The 27,428-nt window shown below is 47.8% G+C and overlaps 1 protein-coding gene across 3 annotated transcripts in view; it reads right to left on the bottom strand.

The window, feature by feature from the left end:
• Nucleotides 1–27,428, bottom strand: part of LOC117415023 (tumor necrosis factor alpha-induced protein 2-like) — a 35,214-nt gene extending 7,786 nt beyond the window's left edge. The window contains exons 1-9 of one of the 3 annotated variants that reach the window (XM_059026733.1): nucleotides 27,290–27,428; nucleotides 9,886–10,341; nucleotides 8,614–8,855; nucleotides 5,206–5,854; nucleotides 4,365–4,479; nucleotides 3,857–3,967; nucleotides 1,276–1,376; nucleotides 423–533; nucleotides 154–289 (exon numbers count right to left, since the gene is read on the bottom strand). In XM_059026733.1, the coding sequence (XP_058882716.1) occupies nucleotides 154–289; nucleotides 423–533; nucleotides 1,276–1,376; nucleotides 3,857–3,967; nucleotides 4,365–4,479; nucleotides 5,206–5,854; nucleotides 8,614–8,855; nucleotides 9,886–10,313 (1,893 nt within the window). In that variant the 5' untranslated portion in view covers nucleotides 10,314–10,341; nucleotides 27,290–27,428. Of the gene's footprint in view, nucleotides 1–153; nucleotides 290–422; nucleotides 534–1,275; nucleotides 1,377–3,856; nucleotides 3,968–4,364; nucleotides 4,480–5,205; nucleotides 5,855–8,613; nucleotides 8,856–9,885; nucleotides 10,342–19,836; nucleotides 20,417–27,289 lie in introns of those variants that run through there. The other 2 variants (XM_059026732.1, XM_059026734.1) reach the window with 2 other exon arrangements.

Genomic DNA, 27,428 nt, shown 5'->3' with positions numbered 1-27,428 from the left:
GGAGGGGGAGAGAGAGGGAGGGGTGAGTGAGAGGGGGAGAGAGAGGGAGAGGTGAGTGAGAGGGTGGATAGAGAGAGAGGGGCAGGGGAGAGAGAAGAGAGGAGAAGGAGACTCTATCTAGTGTTACACAGTCTGTAGTCTCCTGTGCCCTACCTTGATCTGCGGGAACAGTTGCTCTACCAGCACCTTCACCCCCAGACTCACGATCTTGTCGAGGGCTGCCATGCCTCTCCTCAGCCCCTCCTCACAGTCCTGAGACTCACACTGAGCACAGCGCTGGAGGAAACTCCTACAGAGAGACACAGAGAGATGGGGTGATTACTGAAATCAGTACAATACATTATTAACATGAAGAAACCCTCAACCCTCCTCACAGTCCAGAGACACACTGAGCCTCTCCCCCCCTCTCCCCCTCTCTATACCTGAAGGGAGGGCAGCAGTTGACCAGGGCGATAGTTCTGGGTGTGAAGCCCTCTGCTGGGTTTCCGCTCTCAGTCTGGTACTGGTGAAACACCTCCACCTTCTTCTGGAAGCTGCAGAGACAAGGAGATGAGGAGATAAAGAGACACAGAGACACAAAGATAGAGACGTAGAGACACAGAGATACAGAGACAAAGGCACACAGACACGGATAGAGATGCAGAGATACAGACACACAGACATACAGAGACACAGACAAACAGAGACACAGACAAAGACACACAGAGAGATACAAACAGAGACACCGAGAGATACAGAGACATAGAGAGGTACAGATTTGTAAAAATCAAACAGTCTGTATCTGAAATATCACAGCTGTCCTAACCAGGGTGTTCTTCTCTTCTAGTTCACATCACTTCGTATCACTTTGTGTTCCAGTCGTCACATCCAGGGGACTTATTAAAAGTGTGGCCTCAGTAGAGCTCTCAAACATGTCTGCTCTCTGAGTACAACTGGCACACCAGAGTGTAACATGAACATGCCCCCTCTGATACACTGTGCCCCCTAAAAGATGCATGAAATACAACACTGAACAAATGTTACACTCTGGTGCACTTAGAAGACATGTTCGAGTGCTCTACTGAGGCTTTAAACTTTATGAAAAAGCAAATGAAAGCAAACAGAACACGTATTTAAGTCAAGGTGTATAACAGCGATGATTGGTTTTTAAGTGCAGTGTGTTGGAATTCGAATTGGAATTAGAGTTCGTTATGTTTACCTCCTCGTGTACTGCACTTAAAAACAAATCAGTGAAATAAGTGAAGCCTCCTGCAGCCAGGCGCGCCGTGTGTGTACCTCTGCAGGAAGTCAGCCAGGCCAGAGAGGCAGCAGTGAGCCACGCGCGCCCCCAGCTCCGCAGTGATGCGGGAGGCCCTGTCGAGGTGAATCTGCAGCTTCTGGAGACAAAGAAACAGAGTGAGGCAGGGAGGAACACACACTACAGAGTGAGACAGGAAGGAACACGCTACAGAGTGAGACAGGAACACACACTAAAGAGTGAGACAGGAACACACACTACAGAGTGAGACATGGAGGAACACACACTACAGAGTGAGACAGGGAGGAACACACACTACAGAGTGAGACAGGGAGGAACACACACTATAGAGTGAGGCACGGAGGAACACACTACAGAGTGAGACAGGGAGCAACACACTACAGAGTGAGACAGGAACACACTACAGAGTGAGACAGGGAGGAACACACACTACAGAGTGAGGCACGGAGGAACACACACTACAGATTGAGACTGGGAGGAACACACACTGCAGAATGAGACAGAAACACACACTACAGAGTGAGGCACGGAGGAACACACACTACAGAGTGAGACAGGGAGGAACACACACTATAGAGTGAGGCACGGAGGAACACACTACAGAGTGAGACAGGGAGCAACACACTACAGAGTGAGACATGAACACACTACAGAGTGAGACAGGGAGGAACACACACTACAGAGTGAGACAGGGAGGAACACACACTACAGAGTGAGACGGAGGAACACACTACAGAGTGAGACAGGAACACACTACAGAGTGAGACAGGGAGGAACACACACTACAGAGTGAGGCACGGAGGAACACACTACAGATTGAGACTGGGAGGAACACACACTGCAGAATGAGACAGGAACACACACTACAGAGTGAGACAGGGAGGAACACACACTACAGAGTGAGACAGGGAGGAACACACACTGCAGAATGAGACAGAAACACACACTACAGAGTGAGACAGGGAGGAACACACACTACAGAGTGAGACAGGGAGGAACACACTACAGAGTGAGACAGGGAGGAACACACTACAGAGTGAGGCAGGGAGGAACACACACTACAGAGTGAGACAGGATCACACACTACAGAGTGAGACAGGGAGGAACACACACTAGAGAGTGAGACAGGGTGAGAACCTCTATTAGTTAGAGTGACGGGTTATTAAAGCAATGGTGTTATTCTAACAGATGATTTAGCAGGAGTGATGGAGTCACTGGATGATACCGGTGATCCCCTCAATGATGCGATCACGTCACAGGAGATTTTAAACTGGGTATTTATTTAGAGGATGTTATGATAATGGGTAATACAAATAGTGTAGAGCAATCACGTGACAGTGTAACAGCACTGACTGCAATACAGGTGATTCAATGCAATGCTGTGACAGACTATCCCTTATAAAAGTTTACAATGGTATTTTTGCAGCCCCCCCATGCTTATACACTATGCATTTACTATAGTTTACTTTGGTTTGTTTTTAAATTTGTTTTACCATACCTCTATGTGCTTTACAATGCCTACCCCTTCTTTATCATGCTTTATTACACTTTGCTGTGCTTTTACTGAAAACTTTTATAAGGGTTAGTTTACCATGGTATGTTTTTTAATATGCTTTACTATATCTATCTGTGCTTTACAATGCTTGCCTATCCTTTACCATGCTTTCACTGCTTTGTTACACTTTGCTATGCTTTTACTGTGGCAACTGTTACAAGGCAGTGTATTAGTTGATTGAATGCAGTGATGTGACAGTGTGGTGCAGTGTATTAGTTGATTGAATGCAGTGATGTGACAGTGTGGTGCAGTGTATTAGTTGATTGAATGCAGTGATGTGACAGTGTGGTGCAGTGTGTTAGTTGATTGAATGCAGTGATGTGACAGTGTGGTGCAGTGTGTTAGTTGATTGAATGCAGTGATGTGACAGTGCGGTGCAGTGTATTAGTTGATTGAATGCAGTGATGTGACAGTGTGGTGCAGTGTATTAGTTGATTGAATGCAGTGATGTGACAGTGTGGTGCAGTGTATTAGTTGATTGAATGCAGTGATGTGACAGTGCGGTGCAGTGTGTTAGTTGATTGAATGCAGTGATGTGACAGTGTGGTGCAGTGTGTTAGTTGATTGAATGCAGTGATGTGACAGTGTGGTGCAGTGTGTTAGTTGATTGAATGCAGTGATGTGACAGTGTGGTGCAGTGTATTAGTTGATTGAATGCAGTGATGTGACAGTGCGGTGCAGTGTATTCATTGATTGAATGCAGTGATGTGACAGTGTGGTGCAGTGTATTAGTTGATTGAATGCAGTGATGTGACAGTGTGGTGCAGTGTGTTAGTTGATTGAATGCAGTGATGTGACAGTGTGGTGCAGTGTGTTAGTTGATTGAATGCAGTGATGTGACAGTGTGGTGCAGTGTATTAGTTGATTGAATGCAGTGTGTTAGTTGATTGAATGCAGTGCAATGCGTTATTTGATTGAATGCAGTGATGTGACAGTGTGGTGCAGTGTGTTAGTTGATTGAATGCAGTGATGTGACAGTGTGGTGCAGTGTGTTAGTTGATTGAATGCAGTGCACATGCAGCTCAGTGGTTCAGGTTCTGTACCGCGATCACGTTGTTGGCCAGACTGCTCTGATACTCCTCGATCTGCAGAGACTCCCCCCAGCGCCTCTCCTCAGCGTCCAGGTCCTCAGACAGCTCCTCCGTCACCATCTCCTGGAACAAACAGACACTCTTAACATCTGGTACTGGCTGCACACTACCACCTGATATCAGAGAGTTCTTTACACACTCTCCCCACTCCAACAAAGGAATACTCAATACTCACTCACACATTTAGATACAATCTACCAGCTACAACCAGCTACCGACTACCAGAGAGAGATTATCACTCACACACACACACCCCCCCAGTCCAACAGAGCAGCTCCTCCTGTGCTGGAACATCACTCTCCAGCATGCAACCCTCTCCCCGCAGGCTCAGGGAGCCAGCTACAGCCCCTGTGTGATTACCAGCACTGACCCTGAGTCAGCTACAGCCCCTGTGTGATTATGAGCACTGACACTGAGTCAGCTACAGCCCCTGTGTGATTACCAGCCCCTGACCCCTCACCTTGACGAAGCTGACGTAGTCTCTCTCCAGCTTGCTCAGGGTGTCGAGGGGCAGCAGTGGAGACAGCTGGGATCCGGAAGTGAGCTCCTTGAAGGCAGAATGATCGAGCACCTCCCTGAAATAGAGAGGACAAGACGGGCAGGTGGTCAGCAATCAGCAAGCAGTGTGTGTGTGTGTGTGTGTGAGAGAGAGTGTGTGTGTGTGTGTGTGTGTGTGTGTGTGAGAGTGTGTGTGTGTGTGAGAGTGTGTGTGTGTGCGTGTGTGTGTGTGTGTGTGAGTGTGTGTGTGTGTGAGAGTGTGTGTGTGTGCGTGTGAGTGTGTGTGTGTGTGTGTGTGAGAGAGTGTGTGTGAGAGTGTGTGTGTGTGCGTGTGAGTGTGTGTGTGTGTGAGAGTGTGTGTTTGTGTGTGTAAGTGTGTGAGAGTGTGTGTGTGTATGTGTGACTGTGTGTGAGAGTGTGAGTTTGTGAGAGTGTGTGTGTGTGTGTGTGTATGTGTGTGTGTGTGAAAGTATGTGTGTGTGTGTGTATGTGTGACTGTGTGTGAGAGTGTGAGTTTGTGAGAGTGTGTGTGTGTGTATGTGTGTGTGTGTGTGTGTGTATGTGTGACTGTGTGTGAGTGTGTGTGTGTGTGTGTGTGTGAGTGTGTGTGAGAGTGAGAGTGTGTGTGTGTGTATGTGTGACTGTGTGTGAGAGTGTGAGTTTGTGAGAGTGTGTGTGTGTGTGTGTGTGTGTGTGTGTGTGTGTGTGTGAGTGGGTGTGTGTGTGGGTGAGTGTGTGTGAGAGTGAGAGTGTGTGAGAGTGTGTGTGTGTGTGTGTGTGAGTGTGTGTGCGAGTTCTCTGACCTGTGGTAGGTGTTGTGCACCCAGTCCAGCAGTGTGTGCAGCTCAGTGATGTGCAGCTCAGCTGCAGCCGCCTCTCTCAGTCTCTGCCCCACGGCCTGATGGTAGCTCTGCAGGTGCACCGTGAAGGCCTCGTACTCAGGGGGGTAGCAGGGCAGTGCGCTCCTCTTCACAGCACACAGATCTTGCACCACGTGCTCGCTCAGAGCTCCCAGGAACCCGGACAGGGCCCCGGCGTCCCCCCTACATGGGAGCCTGCTGCTGGCCGACTCCGCCACACTCTCCTTCCACTTCCTGCGGAGCTGCCGGGGCCGGGAGAGGCCCTCCGGGGCCCCGGCCTCCCTTTCAGCCCACTCCCTGTCGGCCTGCTCCTCCTGCTCGATGACCTGGAGTAGCAGAGGCAGCGCAGGGGGCGGGGCAAGGCTGTCGGGGAGCAAAGACTCGCGCACCACCTCCCCCAGTTCCTTGAGCAGCGCCTCATACAGCAGCTCCACGTCCTTCAACTTACGGCCGCTGTCTCGGCACTGCCCCCCCGTCTCCTCGGCCCCACCCTCAGCTCCGCCCCCTCCCTCGCACTCCCGCTCCAGTTCCAGGATGTGAGTGTCGGCCACGAAGAGGTCCCGCTTCATCACAAGCCGCAGGATCTCCAACACTGAGAGGAGGGGAGGGAGGAGAGAGGGGGAGAACAGAAGATGGGAAGAGATGAAGGAGAGGTGGGAGAAGAGAAGAGATGTCAAACATTTTGAACGTTTTTAAACAGTGTCAGTGTGCAACTTACAGATCAGTGAGTGCACTCTGATTAACACGCTGCCCTGCCTGTCCTGTGCCATCTCTGATTCACGCACACACTGCCTGCTTGCCTGTCCTGTCCTGTCCTGTACTGCCCTGCCTGCCTCTGCGTGCTTTCTTGTGGTTGTTGTTGTTTTAAATGTCACGCATTTACTGTGGCATGGCCTGAGAAAGCACGGTCAGAGCTCTTTTTGGAATGCTGTTTTCTGAATTGCCAAATAGCATTACAGTGCTTTGCAATCATTTCCACTGGTTTTCTTTGTATGGCATACATGCAGTATTGTACTGTGGTGTTTCAGACACACTGACAGTGTTCATTTATAATGCTCTGACATTAATAAAGCAACGACAATGCAGTAGAACGACTCCCTCTGAGATGGGGTATGTCTACATATCCGATGGACCGCTGGAACAAATGCAATCCGATGTGACAGGTTCTAGTGTAGTTGATTTAATTAGATTGGGGATGAGGGGTGATTTGAACCGTGATCCATTAGTACCAGCAAGCGATTTGATAAGAGCAACAAGGTTTTATTACATCCTCTGGTTCTGATAGAAACGCGGAACGGTCCAAAGTATGACAATCATTCCTCCCTCGATACAGCAGACCAGTAAATCATTGAAACAAGACACACAGCACAGCAGGACAAACAGGGCAGAGAAACAGCACAGAGACACACACAGAGAGACACAACACAGAGACACAACACAGAGAGACACAACACAGAGACACAACACGCACAGCAGGACAAACAGGGCAGAGAAACAGCACAGAGACACAACACAGAGACACACACAGAGACATATTATAGACACACAACACAGAGACACAACACACAGAGACATACACACACAGACAACACAGAGACACACACACAGAGACACATCACAGAGACATACACACACACACATAGACACACACACAGACAGCACAGAGACACACACAGAGACACACACACACAGACACAACACAGAGACATACACACACAGACAACACAGAGACACACACACAGAGACACAACACAGAGACATACACACACAGACAGCACAGAGACACACACAGAGACACACACACACAGACACAACACAGAGACATACACACACAGACAGCACAGAGACACACACAGAGACACACACACACACAGACACAACACAGAGACATACACACACACACACACAGCATACACACATACACACACACAGAAAGCGCTTATGCAAGTTGACCATGGTATTTGTGCACTTTTGCCATGGGTTTATCATGGTTATACACTTCTATAAGGGTGAGTTAACACGTTGTTTTGTTTTTTTACTGTGCTTACCACATGTTGCTGTGTTTTTACTATGGGAGACTTCTATACGGGGAAACACAAACACAGTGACTCACTGACGCACACACTGACACACACACACACCCCCCCGGGGAGAAGGAGGAAGTGAGAGGAGCTGGTGTGTCTCCACTGTGTCTCTGTCAACACCTCCTAGCAAGACTCAGGAAGGACATCCGAAAATAAACACACAGAACAAGCAGCCCTGACACTCTTCAGACACTTCAAACGAACCACTGCAGCGTCTAAAAGACAAGCAGACAAGTGCAGCCAGAGCCTTCATCAGTGTTACTGAAACTAAACTGAGACAAGCAGACAAGCACAGCTAGAGCCTTCATCAGTGTTACTGAAACTAAACTGAGACAAGCAGACAAGCACAGCTAGAGCCTTCATCAGTGTTACTGAAACTAAACTGAGACAAGCAGACAAGCACAGCTAGAGCCTTCACCAGTGCTACTGAAACTAAACTGAGTCAAGCGTTTGGGCTCTAGTGCCTTCACCAGTGTAGATACACTTTAATGATTCTCTCTGCCTGAGTGGTATTGAGCAGCTACCAGCAGTGTTTCTCTCCCCTCTGTGTACATCCTGCTTCCAGATGCTGTGTGGCTTATTCCCATTGCAGCCTGAGAGCTCAGAGCTAGTGAAGGCCCAATCCCCCCACTCTCCTGCTGCTCACCCCAGGACCGGAGCTCACAGGCAGCCCCTCATCTCAGCACGCCCAGGGTGTGTAAACAGAGCTCTGGAGCACAGAGATACTGAGCCCTGAGGACTGCAGCCAGCGCTCCACAGGACACAAAACAAGCACGCCACAGTCTGGCAGCGTGCCGTCATCAAGATGGAAGAAACACTCAACACCAAAATGAGTCTTCAGTAAATGTTTCCCGTGAAACACCAGCCCAGCCATTCAGAGAGGCTTCTTTCCAACTCAAAGTCCTGTACTGTCCTGTCACAGATTCAGCTGGGTTCCCCACAGTAACAGCACAGCACGCTCTGTGTATGACAGACCCTCCCTCCTCTCTCTCCCCTCTCCCTTTACCTCAGGATTATATAAATGAATCTGTGGTGTGTTGGGTGTCTCTTATAATCTGTTTATCAGGGTTGGGTGTCTCTCCCTAATCGTGTTGAGAGTGTGTTTCATTCTGTTGCACTCCTTGTATGACTGACCCACCTCCAGGCACAGCAAAGCATTCAAGAGAATGAAACTCTCAATGTGATGAGAGGCAGCCACCTGAACCTTTCCATTACATTTCATACATTATATAGAAGGTCTTCTTCCATATCTGAAGCTCTGTCTCACCTGAAAGTGGCTCTTTGACCTTCTTCTTCTCCTCCTCCTTCTCTCCCTCTCTCTCTTCCTCCGCTCGCTCCCCCTCTCTCTCCAGGGACAGTTTGTCGGCCTGGGACTCGTGCCGGATCTTACCCCCCAGGCCGATTTTCAGGAAGGAGAGTCTCCTCTTGGGGTCCCCCTCTCCCCCCTCCCTCTCTGGGGGGCTCGGTTCGCCATTCGACAGGCTCTCCTTGCGCTTCCCAGGGAGACGGCTGCGCACACCAGAGGGGAGGGGTGGGGTGGGGACAGAGAGTGGAGGGAAAGAGAGGGGAGAGGAAGGCAGGGGAGAGGGAGAGGGAAGGAAAAGAGAGTGGGAGGGACACGTGTGGGGGAAAGGAGAAGGAGGGAGAGAGAGGGGTGTTAGACAGGGTCTGCTGTGTTTAAAATGTTTCAGATTACACTGTCATGTTTCTGACCACTGGAGGTGTGTAGCTGGATATCTTGCCCCTCTGTAGCTCACAGTTATCACAGAAATCACAGGACAGAAATCACAGCTGCACAAGCCACCTCGCGGTGCAGTCAGACCACCTCTGCACTTCCACTGAGATTTAAGGAGTCTTTTCAGAAGCATACTCATTGAAAACAGATATTTGGTAAAAGTGCAATCAGCATTTCCTAATTCAATGGCAGTACAATGGTAATCCAATGGCACTCTAATGGCAATGCAATAGCAATGCAATCGTTCAAGGCAGCTACTCCAATAAAATAAGAAAGTCGTGACACTTTTCACGTTACAGTTTGGATTCCTCTGCCACGCACAGGGCACTGCCTCCTGTCTATTCCACAGTGGAGCTACAGGCAGGCAGCTAGAATACGAACTCCAGTATGAACTCCAGTAAAGCCAAGGTCTTCAGCCTGGAGAAACACTGAATCATGTCAAAATGTGTTTGAAACTGCTCTGTAACTCACAATAAAACAATAAAGCAATAAAGCAATGCAGCTCTCAGCTGATAACAGAGTTATTCCCAGGTATACTGAGCTGCACTGACTTCAGTGATTTGGAGGGCTTTACATAGGGGCTAGAGATAGAGGAACACAGAGAGGCACAGAGAGAGAGAGAGAGAGAGAGAGAGAGAGAGAGAGAGACACACACACACACTCAGTATACTGGGAGAGAGAGACAGACACACTATACTGGGAGAGAGAGAGAGACAGGCACACTCACTATACTGTACTGTACTGTGTTGCACTGTATTGTATTGTTCTGTACTGTGTTGCACTGTACTGTACCACACTCTGTACCTCAGTATGGATATCTGCTCCTCAGAGCTCCTGCGGCTGCTCTTCCTCTTGTCCTTCTCAGAGGACCTGCTGGGGGTCTTCTCCTCCCCAGGGGTCCCCTTTCCCCTGATGGAGCTGCGCAGCCCCTTGCCCAGCTTGCCCAGGGTCTTGAGAGGGGAGACCCCCCGGATCCTGTCCAGGGTCCCCCTCAGGGGGCTGCTGCGCTCCTCTTCCTTCAAGGGATCCGGGGAGGGTCTAGCGGGGCTCACCCCCCCCTCCTCTTCCTCAAAGGGGTTCGCCCCACCCCCCTCCTCCTCCTCCTCGCAGAGGTTTGCCTCCCCGTTCATTGTTCCCAGGATGAGCACTCCGGGGGCTGTCGATGGCGTTCCCAGATTTCTGCTGCGCTTGGAGCCTCTGATCTTCCCTGGCAGGCTCTTCAGGACCGGCATCGTGGCTCCAAGCCCTGGGAGAAACAGTCTGGAGATAGGAGGAGGGGGGGAAGGGGGAGAGAGGGTGAGGGAGAGTGAGAAATCAGAGAAGGAGAGATTAGAGAGGTCCAAACTCCTACCACAAACATTCAATATCTAACCTCAGAAAAGATACCAGGACCCCTCTGGAACCTGAGCTCTCAGCGGCTTGTTTTTGGAAAGAAGCTTTTATCAATTATCTTATTATCCCTCGGTCACATTTTGCACAGGTTTAATAAGCTGCGTGACTGTCAGCTAATTATACACTTATAAGAGGCAGTGTGGTCCAGTGGTTAAAGTCCAGGGCTTGTAAACAGAACGTCACCGGTTCAAATCCCACCTCTGCCACTGACTGACTCACTGTGCTACCCTGAGCAAGTCACTTAACCTCGTGGTGCTCTATCCTGTGGATGAGATGTTAAATCAATGTCCTACTGTAAGTGACTCTGCATATAATGCACAGTTCACAGCCTACCTCTGTAAAGTGCTTTGTGATGGTAGTCCACTATGAAAGGCGCTATATACAAATATTATTATATTAGTCGCTGATCAGTCATGCAATTGCACGTAATAATAATGGCGGCCAGTCATACATTTATAACTAAAACACAGTAGTAATAATAATATATACACAGAGGGCAGGCACCCTGCCACATATGGGAAAGGGGTAAAGTCAGCGTGAATTGAGTAACCATTTGCAGTGTTTTTCTGGTGTTTACTGACTGTACACCAATTTCAATTTTTTTGTATCAAGGGTGCTTTATCAGTTTATAGCCCTAGTTATAGTGTACACACCAGGGTGGATTTGCAGGGGCCAGCTAAAGAATACTCCCCTGGAAAATAAACCAGCACTGCTCCCTGTCACACACAGATATCGAGAGGCTCGCTGGAATAAATCCCTCCCTTTGAAAGTATCAGATTTCTTTATTGACTCATCATGAACCCTGTTGACTGTGCAGCAGGTTGCTGGTGCTGTGCTGATCAGTGCCATCGTTCTCAGTGACTGTGCAGTGGGTTGGTTGCTGGTGCTTTGCTGATCAATGCCATCGTTCTCAGTGACTGTGCAGTGGGTTAGTTGCTGGTGCTGTGCTGATCAGTGCCATCGTTCTCAGTGACTGTGCAGCCGGTTGCTGGTGCTGTGTTGATCAATGCCATCGTTCTCAGTGACTGTGCAGCGGGTTGGTTGCTGGTGCTTTGCTGATCAATGCCATCGTTCTCAGTGACTGTGCAGCGGGTTGGTTGCTGGTGCTTTGCTGATCAATGCCATCGTTCTCAGTGACTGTGCAGCGGGTTGGTTGCTGGTGCTTTGCTGATCAATGCCATCATTCTCAGTGACTGTGCAGTGGGTTGGTTGCTGGTGCTTTGCTGATCAGTGCCATCGTTCTCAGTGACTGTGCAGTGGGTTGGTTGCTGGTGCTTTGCTGATCAATGCCATCGTTCTCAGTGACTGTGCAGCGGGTTGGTTGCTGGTGCTTTGCTGATCAATGCCATCGTTCTCAGTGACTGTGCAGTGGGTTGGTTGCTGGTGCTTTGCTGATCAGTGCCATCGTTCTCAGTGACTGTGCAGCGGGTTGGTTGCTGGTGCTGTGCTGATCAGTGCCATCGTTCTCAGTGACTGTGCAGCGGGTTGGTTGCTGGTGCTGTGCTGATCAGTGCCATCGTTCTCAGTGACTGTGCAGTGGGTTGGTTGCTGGTGCTTTGCTGATCAGTGCCATCGTTCTCAGTGACTGTGCAGCGGGTTGCTGGTGATGTGCTGATCAGTGCCATCGTTCTCAGTGACTGTGCAGCGGGTTGGTTGCTGGTGCTTTGCTGATCAGTGCCATCGTTCTCAGTGACTGTGCAGTGGGTGGGTTGGTTGCTGGTGCTTTGCTGATCAGTGCCATCGTTCTCAGTGACTGTGCAGTGGGTTGGTTGCTGGTGCTTTGCTGATCAGTGCCATCGTTCTCAGTGACTGTGCAGTGGGTTGGTTGCTGGTGCTTTGCTGATCAGTGCCATCGTTCTGAGTTTATTCTCTGCTTCAGAGAAGCAGCTGAGCGAATGCAGCTGGGGAGGAGATATCCAAGCTGAGGAAAATCTAACGGAACGGGCGTCAATCAAACCTGACGCTTTCCTATGGGTCTCTGTGGATGGCTCCACCCTACCCAGTCACAGCTCAGATCAGCTGGTCACAGCTGTTGTGTAATTAACAAGGTGTTTTTCAATGAAGAACCCCAGTCAAAGACATGAATCTAAAAGGAGAGAGACTCATTACGGTATTTAGGGATCCCCTGAAAAATAAACGCTGAAAAGGATCAGGCCCAGTTCTGACTAACGACAGCAGAGCTGCTAGAGATGCATTCAAGATGCTCTCAGAGCCATTCCACAGTGTGTTTGAGTTCCTCTCAGCAGGCTGTGTGAACGGAACAGTTTATTTAACTAAAAGTGATGCGCGGCTCTGCAGGGAGACAGGACAAATAAACAGGACCCGCTGTTTATTGTTATGCCAGATAATGTGTCTCAGTGATGCAAAGCAAACACCAGCCTGTCCAAGCTGCACAGCACGGGTCCCCTTGCTCAGCAGTGAGGAATGAGAGCCTGGGGTTCAAACTCCTAATGAGCCCTCAGGAATAAAAACAAAATAAACACAACACAGAGACAGAGACAGACAGGCAGACAGGCAGAGAGGCAGGCAGGCAGGCAGAGGGAGAGACAGACAGACGGACAGGCAGGCAGGCACACAGGCAGAGAGACAGGCAGGCAGGCAGGCAGGCAGAGAGAGAGACAGACAGACAGAGAGGCAAGCAGGCAGACAGACATACAGAGAGACAGGCAGGCAGGCAGAGAGACAGACAGACAGACATGCATCTCTGTGTGGACTTTATCACTGAAGGATTGCATTAATCATAATCAGACTGACTTTCATAACACAGCGCCCTTTGACTGAGCAGGTATGAAACAGATACCAATAATCATGTGACTGCTTCAAGCCCAGACCCCCTCCCCTGTCTAATCGCTTATATTCTGGATGAACGTGTTTCTGTGAGAATCCCGAAATCACTTCAGATAGAAATGCAAAAAATAAATACAAGCACAGGCAAAGACATCAGAGCCTCTTGAAAACAGATGTGTGCACATTCCTGCAGATAAATAAACCATTCAAACACCCCATCGTGTGATCCAGCTCTCTATAAAGACATGCATCTCACAGCCTCAGAGCCAAAGCACAGCATTATTCCAGATGGGACACAAACTGAACACAAAACATTGCAACATGACAGCTAAGAACAGGCTGAACCGTTTAGCAGATCAGAGATATCCCTTCTCATAGTGTACTGCTTTGGTATCCCCTGGTAAAAGCACAGGTAGAACTCAAAATAAACGAGATTGTTCCAGTTGCCAGAACAGGAAATTCTCCCGGGCCGATTACCTCACCATAATTAAAAACCCAAAACTCAAGCAGATCCTAACTAACTCCAGAATTAGTGACCACAACCTGCGGATTGAAACATGCAGACACACATTACACGGAAGTCCAGAGAGACTCGACTCTGTAGCCAGTGTGACAGTGGAGAGACTGAATCAGACACATTGCATCCTCCTCTGTACAAAATACAGAGAAGTCAGAGACACATATTCAATCAATCTGGAAGAAAGAGAAGGAGGTTTCTTTAAGATTTCCATTACATGAGAGAAGGTGTTAAACTTCATGCTGATATTGGACTCAGCTCTCACCAAGATAAGCACCAACTAAGACATAGCTTCTTTTACTGTAAACTAATGTGATCCAGCTGCGTTTCCTTCCATCTGATGATGTATATCCTTCTGCCTGGTGTTTGCAGCTGAAGTGTAATGCTGGTTCCATTGATCAGCCTATTTTTCCTCCCTGATGCATCAGCACACTCAACGGCTGCAATGCTGGCTCCAGGGATCAACCACAGTGCAGCCTCCTAGCGCATCAGCATGACAACAGTCTGGATTGAGCGGAGTAAAAACTACAAATCTTTTTGGAGACACAGTACAGGCTTTCATACACCTGGTATACATACTCAGTATTTCTATGCGTTTGCTGCATTCACTTTGGCAAGGCTTGTACGGCTTGTCATGCCATTTGGATTTGAGTTTGAGTTTAAATCCCAGTTTCAGGTTTCAGTTGCTGACTCGGTCAATGTTTAACCTTCAATAACCCGGCTGCTTCCAGTAAACAAACAGCTGAAAATTACCAGATCTCAAGAGATTGTGCGTGTGATAGAGACCCTGTGAGAGCTGAGCAATACAGCTAAACATGCCTGTACAGAGAGGAGGGGGAGAGGGAGAGACAGAGGGAGAGGGAGAGGGATGAGGGTGAGGAGAGAGGGAGGGAGAGAGGAGAGAGGATTAGGGAGAGAGGGCGAGAGTCTGGGGAGGAGAAAGAGAGAGAGGGGGGGGAAAAAGGAGGAAAACAGGAAGAGAGGAAGTGAGAGAGAGGCTGAGAGAGGCACTGAGAGGGGGAAGGAGTAAGGGAGAGATTGAGAGAGGGAGAGAGTTTGAGAGAGTGAGAGATGGAGGGGCGTATAAGGGGGGGTCGTATAGGAGGAGTGGGGTTGTATAGGGGAGGGGGGCATATAGGGGGAGAGGGGAGGGGGGTTATCTGTTTGTATTGATGAGTTGTGTTCATGTTTGTTGTTTAAATGCTTTGGCAAAACATAATTTATTTTGTCATGCCAATAAAGCCTGAGAGAGGCAGTGAGAGGTTGAGAGAGAGGGTTGAGATGTTTAGAGGCAGTGAGAGGTTGAGAGAGACCGTGAGAGGTTGAGAGAGAGGGTTGAGATGTTGAGAGGCAGTGAGAGGTTGAGAGAGAGGGTTGAGATGTTGAGAGAGACCGTGAGAGGTTGAGAGAGAGGGTTGAGATGTTGAGAGGCAGTGAGAGGTTGAGAGAGAGGGTTGAGATGTTGAGAGAGACCGTGAGAGGTTGAGAGAGAGGGTTGAGATGTTGAGAGGCAGTGAGAGGTTGAGAGAGAGGGTTGAGATGTTGAGAGGCAGTGAGAGGTTGAGGGAGAGGGTTGAGATGTTTAGAGAGGCAGTGAGAGGTTGAGAGAGAGGATTGAGATGTTCAGAAGAGGCAGTGAGAGGTTTAGAGAAAGGGTTGATATGTTCAGAGAGGCAGTGAGAGGTTGAGGTAGAGGGTTGACATGTTGAGAGAGAGGGTTGAAATGTTGAGAGTGACAATGAGATGTTGAGAGAGAGGGTTGAGATGTTCAGAGAGGCAGTGAGAGGTTGAGGGAGAGGGTTGACATGTTGAGAGAGGCAGTGAGAGGTTGAGAGAAAGGGTTGAGATGTTGAGCGAGACAGTGTGAGGTTGACAGAGAGGGTTGAGATGTTGAGAGAGGCAGTGGGAGGCTGAGAGAGGGTTGGGAAGTTGAGAGAGGCAGTGAGAGGTTGAGAGAGAGGGTTGAGATGTTCAGACAGGCAATGAGAGGTTGAAGGAAGGAGTGAGATTGTCAGAGAGCCATGCTTCTGGGAAACCCCTGATATTATAGGAAATCCTTAGAACAGGAAGTACTGCAACATCCAGTCAGCTGGGAGGTAGAGAGGAGAGGTGATAGGTCAAGAGAGTTTTCTAAAACATATTTAACTAGCCTCTCACAAATCATCTACAATGGCAATGCAGGCAGATTCTCAGATTCCTCTCCTATAAGAGTTTACCACAGTAATCTCAGATTCCTCTCCTATAAGAGTTTATCACAGTAATCTCAGATTCCTCTCCTATAAGAGTTTATCACAGTAATCTCAGATTCCTCTCCTATAAGAGTTCATCACAGTAATCTCAGATTCCTCTCCTATAAGAGTTTATCACAGTAATCTCAGATTCCTCTCCTATAAGAGTTTATCACAGTAATCTCAGATTCCTCTCCTATAAGAGTTTATCACAGTAATCTCAGATTCCTCTCCTATAAGAGTTTATCACAGTAATCTCAGATTCCTCTCCTATAAGAGTTTATCACAGTAATCTCAGATTCCTCTCCTATAAGAGTTTATCACAGTAATCTCAGATTCCTCTCCTATAAGAGTTTATCACAGTAATCTCAGATTCCTCTCATGTTTTTTTTTCAAGTGTTATACTGTGTATTTACCGTAGTCTACCCTGGTTTGCTGTGTTTTTTAAGGTGCTTCACCATATGTCTCTGGGCTTTACTATGCATTTCCTGTGCTTTATTACACTTTGCTATGGATTTCCTGTGCTTTATTACACTTTGCTATGGATTTCCTGTGCTTTATTACACTTTGCTATGGATTTCCTGTGCTTTATTACACTTTGCTATGGATTTACTGTGGGGAACTTTTATAAGGGTGACACATACACACAGTCTCTCTCTCACACACACTGACACGCACACGTGTTTGTTTATAGTGTTTATGAGGACTTTGCATTGACTCTCACTATATTTTTATTTACTATTCCTAACTCCACTCAAACAAAACTCCACACAGGGTGAAAGTCAACAACAAACAAAATATTTGGGCACTTTTAGTTTGTTTTAAAAAACAATAATGACTGTTTAATATCTGTTTAAACACGACAAGGACTTGGTCTGTGTCCTCATAAGGTAGGTTTTGTCAGACTTTCCTTCCTTATGGAGACTTTTTCTGACCCAGCAAGCACTATAACCCTGCCTGCACACACACACACACACACACACACACACACACACACACACACACACACACACACACACACTGAGACTACATGAGCACACACACACACACACACACACACACACTGAGACTACATGAGCACACACACACACACACATACACACACACACACACACACTGAGACTACATGAGCACACACACACACACACACACACACACACACTGAGACTACATGAGCACACACACACACACACACACATACACACACTGAGACTACATGAGCACACACACACACACACACACATACACTGAGACTACATGAGCACACACACACACACACACACATACACACACTGAGACTACATGAGCACACACACATACACACACACACACACACACACACATACACACACACACTGAGACTACATGAGCACACACACACATACACACACTGAGACTACATGAGCACACACACATACACACACACACACACACACACACATACACACACACACTGAGACTACATGAGCACACACACATACACACACACACACACACACACACACTGAGACTACATGAGCACACACACACACACACACATACACACACACACTGAGACTACATGAGCACACACACATACACACACACACACACACACACACACATACACACACACACTGAGACTACATGAGCACACACACATACACACACACACACACACACACAAACACACACATACACACACACTGAGACTACATGAGCACACACACACACACAAACACACACACTGAGACTACATGAGCACACACACACACACACACACTGAGACTACATGAGCACACACACACACACACACACACACTGAGACTACATGAGCACACACACACACACACTGAGACTACATGAGCACACACACACACACACACACTGAGACTACATGAGCACACACACACAAACACACACACTGAGACTACATAAGCACACACACACAAACACACACACACACACTGAGACTACATGAGCTCACACACACACACACTGAGACTACATGAGCACACACACACACACACACACACACTGAGACTACATGAGCACACACACACACACACACTGAGACTACATGAGCACACACACACACACACACACACACACACACACTGAGACTACATGAGCACACACACACACACACACACTGAGACTACATGAGCACACACACACACACTGAGACTACATGAGCACACACACACACACACACACACTGAGACTACATGAGCACACACACACACACTGAGACTACATGAGCACACACACACACACACACACACACACACTAAGACTACATGAGCACACACACACACACACACTGAGACTACATGAGCACACACACACACACACACACACACTGAGACTACATGAGCACACACACACACACTGAGACTACATGAGCACACACACACACACACAGACTACATGAGCACACACACACACACACACACAGAGACTACATGAGCACACACACACAAACACACACACTGAGACTACATGAGCACACACACACACACACAAACACTGAGACTACATGAGCACACACACACACAAACACACACACTGAGACTACATGAGCACACACACACAAACACACACACACACACTGAGACTACATGAGCACACACACACACACACACACTGAGACTACATGAGCACACACACACACACACTGAGACTACATGAGCACACACACACACACACACACAGACTACATGAGCACACACACACACACACACAGAGACTACATGAGCACACACACACAAACACACACACTGAGACTACATGAGCACACACACACACACTCAAACACTGAGACTACATGAGCACACACACATAAACACACACACTGAGACTACATGAGCACACACACACACACACATACATACACACTGAGACTACATGAGCACACACACACACACACACTGAGACTACATGAGCACACACACTGAGACACACACACACACTGACACACACACACACACACAGACATGCACACACACACTGAGACACACACACAATAAGACACACTGACATAAACACACAAACACACACTGACACACGCACAAACTGACACACACAATGAGATACACACACTGACACATACACAAACTGACACACACACACCAAGACACACACACACACACACACACACACATAGTACACACACAGACACACACACACACTGAGGTGAAGCCGTGTTAAATACCTAACACTGTATAACAGGTTAATGTGATTCAAATTGAATTGCATTTCGTACAAGCATGTGATTTACCATTACATTCAAATGAAGTACCGCATCCATACACTTCACCCGCTCGAACACTAACATCCACTAATTCACACGAACAAGCAGGGACAGACAGGGTTTGAACACCTCGCTGTACCCCGATGCCTTCTTTACACAAATTCAACGGGAAGTCATTTTACCGGTACTTACATTTAAACGACTCTGACACTGCCATAACAACCAAACACTGAATCGTACTACGTTTAAAAATAGTGAAATAACCCGAATAGTTTTAATGACAAACGTTTCGAATAGAAGTACTTGCTAAGTATATATTAATACTGAAGATACTTAATAAGTCTTACATTGAAAAAGACTTCTAGTCGAAACTTTTTTCAGTGAACGTATTACCATTATTTCCTCCAAGATGCGCAGCTTGTTTAATGCATAGTTATGGATGAACAGCCTGAGAAAACTTCACCTGTAAACTCCCGGCAGCTATGGGCTGCGTTTTACAAATTCAAATAAACAGCTAACAAAGACAGCAGACTTTTACTTATAACAACTGATAAAAACACTCCGAATTATTAAAAAAAAAAAAATTAAAAATACCCTACCTAGTGCCTCCATGGTTAACTGATTTCCAATGCCCCAGAAACCCGTTTACTTCAGTCCTGAGAGAGACCGTGCTGCGCCCTCCTCCGTGTCCCGCAGTTTGAACCCTGATATAGGCGAACAGCTTTGACTTTCCCCAAGGTCATCCCTCCCCCGCCCGCGCTCACAAAGCGCCCAGGGAGCCGAGAACAAACAAGTGCTGAGAGATCCACTGGACCGGCACGGAAAGCACTGACCCGCGAACCGAGGAACCGCTGCAACGACAGCACTCAGCAGTACCGGTGTCTCAGTGTGTGTGTATGTATGTGAGTGTGTGTGTCTCAGTGCGTGTCTCAGTGTCTGTGTCTCAGTGTGTGTGTTTGTCTGTGTCTGTGTCTGTGTGAGTGTGTCTCAGTGTGTCTCACTCAGTGTTTGTGTCAGACAGTTAACCCTTTGATTTCCAAAGAATGAAAACGCTGAGATCACAAAGACCTGTGTTGTTTGACCTTGAGAACAGGAAATGGAGAAAAGTTTACTTCGAGGTACAGTATTTAATTAATTTAAAAAAATCCAACTTCCCAGCAAGTCCGCTGAGCTGCTCTGAATCGCAGAGAACCAGCAGAGCCTCCTGCACAGTGCTGGAGACGTTGCTCTGCTCAAAGCCCCTCCTCTTTCCAAGGCTGCTATTGTAGGGGCAGTCGACTTCACCCTTATAAAACTTTACCATGGTAAATTTGCATCGTATTTTTGCAGTGGCCTCCATGCTTTTCCCATAGTTTATCCTGGTTTTCCATATTTATTAATATGCTTTACCATACCTCTCTGTGCTTTGCAATGCTTCCCCATGCTTTCACTGGGTCTTTATCACACTTTGCTGTGCTTTTAAGTATTAGTTAATCATGTTTTTATGTTATTATTAATATGCTTTATCATACCTCTCTGTGCTTTACAATGCTTCCCTATGCTTTACCAGACCTCTCTGTGCTTTACAATGCTTCCCTATGCTTTACCAGACCTCTCTGTGCTTTACAATGCTTCCCTATGCTTTCCCAGACCTCTCTGTGCTTTACAATGCTTCCCTATGCTTTACCAGACCTCTCTGTGCTTTACAATGCTTCCCTATGCTTTACCAGACCTCTCTGTGCTTTACAATGCTTCCCTATGCTTTATTAGACCTCTCTGTGCTTTACAACGCTTCCCTATGCTTTACCAGACCTCTCTGTGCTTTACAATGCTTCCCTATGCTTTACCAGACCTCTCTGTGCTTTACAATGTTTCCCTATGCTTTCCCAGACCTCTCTGTGCTTTACAATGCTTCCCTATGCTTTACCAGACCTCTCTGTGCTTTACAATGCTTCCCTATGCTTTACCAGACCTCTCTGTGCTTTACAATGCTTCCCTATGCTTTACCAGACCTCTCTGTGCTTTACAACGCTTCCCTATGCTTTACCAGACCTCTCTGTGCTTTACAATGCTTCCCCATGCTTTACCAGACCTATCTGTGCTTTACAATGCTTCCCTATACTTTACCAGACCTCTCTATGCTTTACAATGCTTCCCTATGCTTTACCAGACCTCTCTGTGCTTTACAATGCTTCCCTATGCTTTACCAGACCTCTCTGTGCTTTACAATGCTTCCCTATGCTTTACCAGACCTCTCTATGCTTTACAATGCTTCCCTATGCTTTACCAGACCTCTCTGTGCTTTACAACGCTTCCCTATGCTTTACCAGACCTCTCTGTGCTTTACAATGCTTCCCTATGCTTTACCAGACCTCTCTGTGCTTTACAATGCTTCCCTATGCTTTACCAGACCTCTCTGTGCTTTACAATGCTTCCCTATGCTTTACCAGACCTCTCTATGCTTTACAATGCTTCCCTATGCTTTACCAGACCTCTCTGTGCTTTACAACGCTTCCCTATGCTTTACCAGACCTCTCTGTGCTTTACAATGCTTCCCTATGCTTTACCAGACCTCTCTGTGCTTTACAATGTTTCCCTATGCTTTCCCAGACCTCTCTGTGCTTTACAATGCTTCCCTATGCTTTACCAGACCTCTCTGTGCTTTACAATGCTTCCCTATGCTTTACCAGACCTCTCTGTGCTTTACAATGCTTCCCTATGCTTTACCAGACCTCTCTGTGCTTTACAACGCTTCCCTATGCTTTACCAGACCTCTCTGTGCTTTACAATGCTTCCCCATGCTTTACCAGACCTATATGTGCTTTACAATGCTTCCCTATACTTTACCAGACCTCTCTATGCTTTACAATGCTTCCCTATGCTTTACCAGACCTCTCTGTGCTTTACAATGCTTCCCTATGCTTTACCAGACCTCTCTGTGCTTTACAATGCTTCCCTATGCTTTACCAGACCTCTCTATGCTTTACAATGCTTCCCTATGCTTTACCAGACCTCTCTGTGCTTTACAATGCTTCCCTATGCTTTACCAGACCTCTCTATGCTTTACAATGCTTCCCTATGCTTTACCAGACCTCTCTGTGCTTTACAATGCTTCCCTATGCTTTACCAGACCTCTCTGTGCTTTACAATGCTTCCCTATGCTTTACCAGACCTCTCTGTGCTTTACAATGCTTCCCTATGCTTTACCAGACCTCTCTATGCTTTACAATGCTTCCCTATGCTTTTACTGTGGGAAATGAATAGAATTCCCTTTATGAAGGTTTCCCACAGTAAAAGCACAGCAAAGTGTAATAAAGCACAGTGAAACACAGGGAGGCACTGTAAAGCACAGAAGAACTGAGTCAAGCAGACAAGCATTTGTACTCTAGTGCCTTCATCAGTGTTACTGAAACTAGCAGAAACTGAGTCAAGCAGACCAGCGTTTGGGCTCTTGTGCCTTCATCGGTGTTACAGAAACTAAACCGAGTCAAGCAGACCAGCATTTGGGCTCTCGTGCCTTCATCAGTGTTACAGAAACTAAACTGAGTCAAGCAGACCAGCGTTTGGGCTCTAGTGCCTTCATCAGTGTTACAGAAACTAAAACGAGTCAAGCAGACCAGCGTTTGGGCTCTTGTGCCTTCATCAGTTTTACAGAAACTAAACCGAGTCAAGCAGACCAGCATTTGGGCTCTCGTGCCTTCATCAGTGTTACAGAAACTAAACTGAGTCAAGCAGACCAGCGTTTGGGCTCTTGTGCCTTTATCAGTGTTATTGGAAAAAGAAGAAAGTCAAGCAGGCAAACGTGCACAGTGTCATTTTCCCCTATCCTATGTACAGGGGCCATGTTTACATTACACAGACTGAATGTTTGGAGTAATAACAGGAGCTTGTTTTTCCAGTATGTGCTGCAGTTTGATGAGTAAAGGAGAGGCTCAATCATACAGGTACTGACTCTCCAGCTGGCTAAACACCAGTAAGCATGCTGGCTCTTCTGCACAGGTACAGCATTGACCCAAACAAACACACACCGAGCCAAATAAACACACACCGACTCAAACAAACACACACCGACTCAAACAAACACACACAGACCCAAACAAACACACACCGACCCAAACAAACACACACCGACCCAAACAAACACACACAGACTCAAACAAACACACACCGACCCAAACAAACACACACCGACTCAAACAAACACACACCGACTCAAACAAACACACACCGACCCAAACAAACACACACCGACTCAAACAAACACACACCGACCCAAACAAACACACACAGACCCAAACAAACACACACCGACCAAAAAACACACCGACCCAAACAAACACACACCGACCCAAACAAACACACACCAACCCAAACAAACACACACCGACCCAAACAAACACACACAGACCCAAACAAACACACCGACCCAAACAAACACACACCGACCCAAACAAACACACACAGACCCAAACACACACACACAGACTCAAACAAACACACACAGACCCAAACAAACACACACGACTCAAACAAACACACACCGACCCAAACAAACACACACCGACCCAAACAAACACACACCGACTCAAACAAACACACACCGACCCAAACAAACACACACAGACCCAAACAAACACACACCAACCAAAACAAACACACACAGACCCAAACAAACACACACAGACCCAAACAAACACACACCGACCCAAACAAACACACACCAACCCAAACAAACACACACACAGACCCAAACAAACACCGACCCAAACAAACACACACCAACCCAAACAAACACACACCGACCCAAACAAACACACACCGACTCAAACAAACACACACCGACCCAAACAAACACACACCGACCCAAACAAACACACACCGACCCAAACAAACACACACCGACTCAAACAAACACACACCGACTCAAACACACACCGACCCAAACAAACACACACCGACCCAAACAAACACACACAGACCCAAACAAACACACACCGACTCAAACAAACACACACCGACCCAAACAAACACACACCGACCCAAACAAACACACACCGACCCAAACAAACACACACCGACCCAAACAAACACACACTGACCCAAACAAACACACACCGACTCAAACAAACACACACCGACCCAAACAAACACACACCGACCCAAACACACACCGACCCAAACAAACACACACCGACTCAAACACACACACACCGACCCAAACAAACACACACCGACCCAAACAAACACACACCGACCCAAACAAACACACACAGACCCAAACAAACACACACAGACCCAAACTAACACACACCGACCCAAACAAACACACACCGACTCAAACAAACACACACCGACCCAAACAAACACACACCGACCCAAACACACACCGACCCAAACAAACACACACCGACTCAAACACACACACACCGACCCAAACAAACACACACCGACCCAAACAAACACACATCGACCCAAACAAACACACACAGACCCAAACAAACACACACCGACCCAAACAAACACACACCGACCCAAACAAACACACACCGACTCAAACAAACACACACCGACTCAAACACACACCGACCCAAACAAACACACACCGACCCAAACAAACACACACCGACCCAAACAAACACACACAGACTCAAACAAACACACACCAACCCAAACAAACACACACCGACCCAAACACACACCGACCCAAACAAACACACACCGACCCAAACAAACACACACCGACCCAAACAAACACACACAGACCCAAACAAACACACACCGACCCAAACAAACACACACCGACTCAAACAAACACACACCGACCCAAACAAACACACACCGAGCCAAATAAACACACACCGACTCAAACAAACACACACCGACTCAAACAAACACACACAGACCCAAACAAACACACACAGACTCAAACAAACACACACCGACCCAAACAAACACACACAGACTCAAACAAACACACACCGACCCAAACAAACACACACCGACCCAAACAAACACACACCGACTCAAACAAACACACACCGACTCAAACAAACACACACCGACTCAAACAAACACACACCGACCCAAACAAACACACACCGACCCAAACAAACACACACCGACTCAAACAAACACACACCGACTCAAACAAACACACACCGACCCAAACAAACACACACCGACCCAAACAAACACACACCGACCCAAACAAACACACACCGACCCAAACAAACACACACAGACCCAAACAAACACACACCGACCCAAACAAACACACACCGACCCAAACAAACACACACCGACTCAAACAAACACACACCGACTCAAACACACACCGACCCAAACAAACACACACCGACCCAAACAAACACACACCGACCCAAACAAACACACACACGACCCAAACAAACACACACCGACTCAAACAAACACACACCGACCCAAACACACACCGACCCAAACAAACACACACGACTCAAACACACACACACCGACCCAAACAAACACACACCGACCCAAACAAACACACACCGACCCAAACAAACACACACCGACCCAAACAAACGCACACCGACTCAAACACACACCGACCCAAACAAACACACACCGACCCAAACAAACACACACCGACCCAAACAAACACACACCGACTCAAACACACACACACCGACCCAAACAAACACACACCGACCCAAACAAACACACACCGACCCAAACAAACACACACAGACCCAAACAAACACACACAGACCCAAACAAACACACACCGACCCAAACAAATACACACCGACCCAAACAAACACACACAGACCCAAACACACACACACAGACTCAAACAAACACACACAGACCCAAACAAACACACACAGACCCAAACAAACACACACCAACCCAAACAAACACACACCGACCCAAACACACACCGACCCAAACAAACACACACAGACCCAAACAAACACACACACAGACCCAAACAAACACCGACCCAAACAAACACACACACCGACCCAAACAAACACACACAGACCCAAACACACACCGACCCAAACAAACACACACCGACCCAAACACACACACACTGTTATAAGTCTTCCTCGTATAAAACCATGGTCTGACATCATAGGCTGAGAGAGACAGGCAGGCAGGTAGACAGACAGACAGACAGCTAGGCAGACAGGCAGACAGACAGACAGACAGACAGACAGGCAAGTAGATATTCGGAGCACACTGATGTTTCCTTTGCTTTGTTGAAACACTGAATCCAAAGCAGCATGACCTGCAGTCGGCAGAGAGGTCAGTACAAGGACTCCCACTGGACTTTAACACAGGGGGTGTAGAGCAGAGAGCAACAGCCTCCGTGTCGTTAACAGCACAAAGCCCAGAAACCATCCCAGTCTCTCTCCCATTACACCCCCAACACAGCAAACCATCCCAGCCTCTCTCTCATTACACCCCCCAACACAGCAACCCATCCCAGTCTCTCTCCCAGTACACCCCCCCAACACAGCAAACCATCCCAGCCTTTCTCTCATTACACCCCCCAACACAGCAACCCATCGCAGTCTCTCTCCCAGTACACACCCCCAACACAGCAAACCATCCCAGCCTTTCTCTCATTACACCCCCCCAACACAGCAACCCATCCCAGTCTCTCTCCCAGTACACCCCCCCAACACAGCAAACCATCCCAGCCTTTCTCTCATTACACCCCCCAACACAGCAACCCATCCCAGTCTCTCTCCCAGTACACCCCCCCCCAACACAGCAAACCATCCCAGTCTCTCTCATTACACCCCCCAACACAGCAACCCATCCCGGTCTCTCTCCCAGTACACCCCCCCAACACAGCAAACCATCCCAGTCTCTCTCCCATTATCCCCAAACAGAGCAAACCATCCCAGTCTGTCTTCCACTACACCCCCCAACACAGCAAACCATCCCAGTCTCTCTTCCACTACACCCCCCAACACAGCAAACCATCACAGTCTCTCTCCTGCTCCCCCCCCAAACAGAGTCCAAACCATCCCAGTCTCTCTCACTACCCCCTAACCCTCCCTCTCTCATCAGTCTTACCTGTGTTGTCTTGAAGGTAGACGGCCGGTCAGAACAGTCCTGCTTCCTCCTTCCTTTTTCAGTCTCTCTCTCTCTATTTCTTTATCTGTACCCGTCCCAGTCTCTCTGTCTCAGTCTCAGTCTCAGTCTCTGTCTCTGT

The sequence above is a fragment of the Acipenser ruthenus genome, chromosome 7 (assembly GCF_902713425.1).
Source record: "Acipenser ruthenus chromosome 7, fAciRut3.2 maternal haplotype, whole genome shotgun sequence".
Taxonomy (NCBI): domain Eukaryota; kingdom Metazoa; phylum Chordata; class Actinopteri; order Acipenseriformes; family Acipenseridae; genus Acipenser; species Acipenser ruthenus.
This window is presented reverse-complemented; position numbering and strand designations above follow the sequence as displayed.